A 3,454-nucleotide genomic window follows, 5' to 3' on the forward strand; every position below is an offset into this window, starting at 1 on the left:
AGAGCTTCAGCTACACATTTCCATTCACTAAAGGGACAGGACTCCCCCCGCGCCCCAAATTGGCAACCTTATCCTGTAGTCACTTTCAAGAGGGCTTCTAAAACCTACCAGCGACGTCGTCCTCCGATTCCCGACCTCACATTGGCGCCCCCTCCTCCCACAATCTAGGGTCGCCATCAAAATTCCCCTTAGTGCCTGACCCATCATATCTCCTAGGCAACATTTACATCCTTCGAAGGCACCCCTCCTCTTGGGATATACTCGGACAATCAGCACACGCCACCATTTTTTATTGCAACTTTTATTTGAAAATAACCATGATCGAGGATTTCATAAAACACACACTCTCACATCACGACAGGCACATTTTCGAAAGCATTCTTCCTTTCCCGTGGCAGTGATTTTGACGGGCTTGGTTCCCTCTCCTGAAAGTACCCTGGAGGGAAGGAAAAGATCAAGTGTTTTCAGGATAGGGCCCCCGAGCTGCTCCTCTAAGGGTGGGGAGAAATCGACAAGTTCCAGCTGACACGCGCGCACACGCACACGCACACAAAGACCACATTTGCTCTATCATTGAAATAGAAACATGAAAAACATCAATAAAAACAGCACCCTGTCTTCTTTCAACAAAGCTATAAATAATTTAATAAGACCCCCCCTGCCCCTCCCCCGAAGAAAGGCTCAGGCAGTTTAGTGCAGGGTACAGAGATGCAAAATGACAAAGCCTGCTCGATCCTGGCTCACGTCGACGCGAGCATTTAATAGCCCTTTCCTGTGGCGCTAGAAGGGCCCAGAACTTCAAGAATCGGGGCCAAGAATGAAGCCCCGGCTCCTTCAGTCAGGTGCTGAGGTCGCGACCTTCGCTACTGGAGCCTGGTTTAAATCAGTCGACGCCTCCATCTTAATTACACCTGTCTGGATTAGGTCGCTGCAAACTGGATAGATATTACCAGGATGCTCATCATTCGAGCACGAGAGCGTCTAGTTACCGGAAACCTGCCGCCTCTGAAGGCTGCTTAGATGTCAGGGCCACTGAAATCATTCACGCTTCCTTTTGCATTTAGGTGTTTGGAACCGGGGTGAAAGAAACTGGTTGGCTTGGCTCCTAAAGACGGGCTTATAAGGCTTTGCTCAGCCCACACTCACATGGTTCTCTGCCCCAAACCGTCCTCCAAACCGTGGGACGATGCTGGAGGAACAGATTTGCGGATTGCAGTCCAATCACCTGAGTCAATGCATTACTCGAGAGTAAGACCCACTGCAACCAAACGGGGGTATCCCTAGTAATTATGCATAGGAGTGCAGCCTGAACCTTAAACCACTTCCTTGAAATTAGCTGGGTTTACTGCTAAGTCTATATTCTCAAGATAAAAATGGCCATCTCTCTTTTTAAAAATTAGCTTTTGCTTTTGTGCCGTTGCCATCAGTCAGACCCGAGCACCAAGGCCGCTAAAAGACACAGGAGCCCCAGTCTTTAAAAAAGTTGGCAATCATACTTAAATCTGAGGAGTAAGAAATCACACAGAGCTCTTAAAAATAAGTGGTTCAAGAATTGCAGCCTCATTCGTATGACGAGGGAGTGAGGATTTCATCCTTCCACCGCCCAGCCACGAAATGGTCCTCAAAAGCCCTTGCACCTTTTTTTTTTTTTTAAAGAAAGACAACCAGCGATTTGTGCGCGCCACGCATTGCTGTGAGTGGCCAAACTGCTTTTGCGGCCGGCCTCTATAGCACTCGAACAGTTAACCATTGGGACGGAATGGCGCCCCTTCAGCCAATCAGTACGCAGCGCTGGGGTCCGTTCGCAGGTCCAGGTTACAGAATCCCAACGCTTTTTTGGTCTCAAGGCAAATCCGTCAGTAAGGCACAGTCTCGATACTTTCGCTTGGAGTCTCTGAACGCCGAGAAGCGCGAGGGGGCCCTTCTGTGCTGTCCAGTCCCGACATTGTCGAGGGCGGCGCTTGGCTGGCTCGAGCGTTACACCGGCGGGGTCTCCGCTGGATGAGGCCGGTAGGAGGCACCTGGCTGCAATGAGGCGGGCAGCCGCAAGGGGCAGTAGAACTGAGCGAGGCTGACCGACAGCCCTTGCAAGGCTTCGGCGGGCGAGGCGGAGAGGGGCAGCGCCGCAGTCCTCGGGGGAAAGAGCGGGTGGGGCTCAGCGGCGGGCAGCGGCTCCCGCTCTCTGCAGGCTCCTTCCAGCACGAGGGCATCGGGCAGCCCGAAGGGGTACAGAGGGGAGGCCGCGGCCGGCTGGAAGGGGGGCCCGAGCGAGTAGGAGAGGGCGGGCTGGGGGAGAAGGCGCGCGTAGCCCGACGGGGCGGGCCATAGCGCCGCCCTCTCCGCCGCCGGGGTGGCGGGCCGCTGCCGCTGGGAGGGCTGGAAAGGCCGGCTCAAGATGCTGTCGATGGCGAAGGAGCTGCTGAACTTGGAGCTGGCCCGGGCGGGCGCGCAGGAGGCGGCCGCCGTCGAGCCGGGCGCGGGCGCGGCGGCGGCGGCGGGGGGCTTGTGGTCGGCGCCAGGGCAGGGCGAGGGCGGCGCGGGGGGCGAGGGCGCCCGGGGGGCGGCGGGGCCCGGCCGGCTGAGGCGCTTCCTGCGCCGGCGAAAGACGCCGTCGGCGAAGGTGTACTCGGAGCTGGGGTTGAGCATCCAGTAGTTGTCCTTGCCCCAGGGCCGCGCCGGGTCGCGCAGCACCTTGACGAAGCAGTCGTTGAGCGAGAGGTTGTGGCGCACGGAGTTGCGCCAGCCCGTGTAGGCGCCGCGGAAGAAGGGGAAGCGGCCCATCAGGTACTCGTTGATCTCGGCCAGCGTCAGGCGCCCGCCGGCCGAGTCGCGGATGGCCATGGCGATCAGCGCGATGTACGAGTAGGGCGGCTTGGGGCGCCGCGTGTAGGGCTTGCCCGCGCCCGCCGCCTTGCAGCCGCCCGGCCGCGGCGAGGGCGCCGAGGCCTGCCCGGAGGAGGGCCCGCCGGCCGGGCTGAAGGCGGCGCAGTCGCCGTCCGAGCCCAGCTCGCTCTCGGCCGCCAGCGGGGAGGCCGCGCCGCTGCCCTCCTGGTCGCTGCCGCCGCTCAGCTTGTCCTCGTAGTGCGGCGCGAAGATCTCCAGCTTCATGGTGGCGCCGGCCCGAGCTCGGGGGCGCCCCGCCAGGGGTGCCGCGCTCTCGGGAGGCTGCTAGGCGGCGGCGGCGCGGGGCATGGCCGCGGAGGACGCGCTGGGGCCCGCGCAGAAGTCCCGGGATGGAGCGGAGCCGCGGTTGCTTCCCTGGGAAAGCCGCGCTTCCAGCGCCGGGGGAAGTTTTCTGCCTCGGGGCTGCGGGGGCTGCTGTCTTCTTTCGGCCCCTCCGATGTCTTTAGCGAGCAGAAGGGCCCCGCCGCAGTCGTCGGCGTCGCGCCTTCCCGCCGGAGGCTCCTCGGGCGTCGGGCTCTTCTTCCCGCTGCCGAGCCGGGCTCCCTTTGCG

The 3,454-nt window shown here is 60.5% G+C and overlaps 1 protein-coding gene across 1 annotated transcript; it reads right to left on the minus strand.

Moving 5' to 3' along the window:
• Positions 1-285: 285 nt before the first annotated feature.
• FOXQ1 (forkhead box Q1) lies at positions 286-3,118 on the minus strand. Its single transcript, XM_054984346.1, has one exon. It carries the CDS (start codon positions 3,106-3,108, stop codon positions 1,978-1,980), a length of 1,131 nt encoding a protein of 376 aa, XP_054840321.1. The 5' UTR covers positions 3,109-3,118; the 3' UTR covers positions 286-1,977.
• Positions 3,119-3,454: the final 336 nt, after the last annotated feature.

This window comes from Eublepharis macularius, chromosome 7, assembly GCF_028583425.1.
Source record: "Eublepharis macularius isolate TG4126 chromosome 7, MPM_Emac_v1.0, whole genome shotgun sequence".
Classification (NCBI taxonomy): Eukaryota; Metazoa; Chordata; class Lepidosauria; order Squamata; family Eublepharidae; genus Eublepharis; species Eublepharis macularius.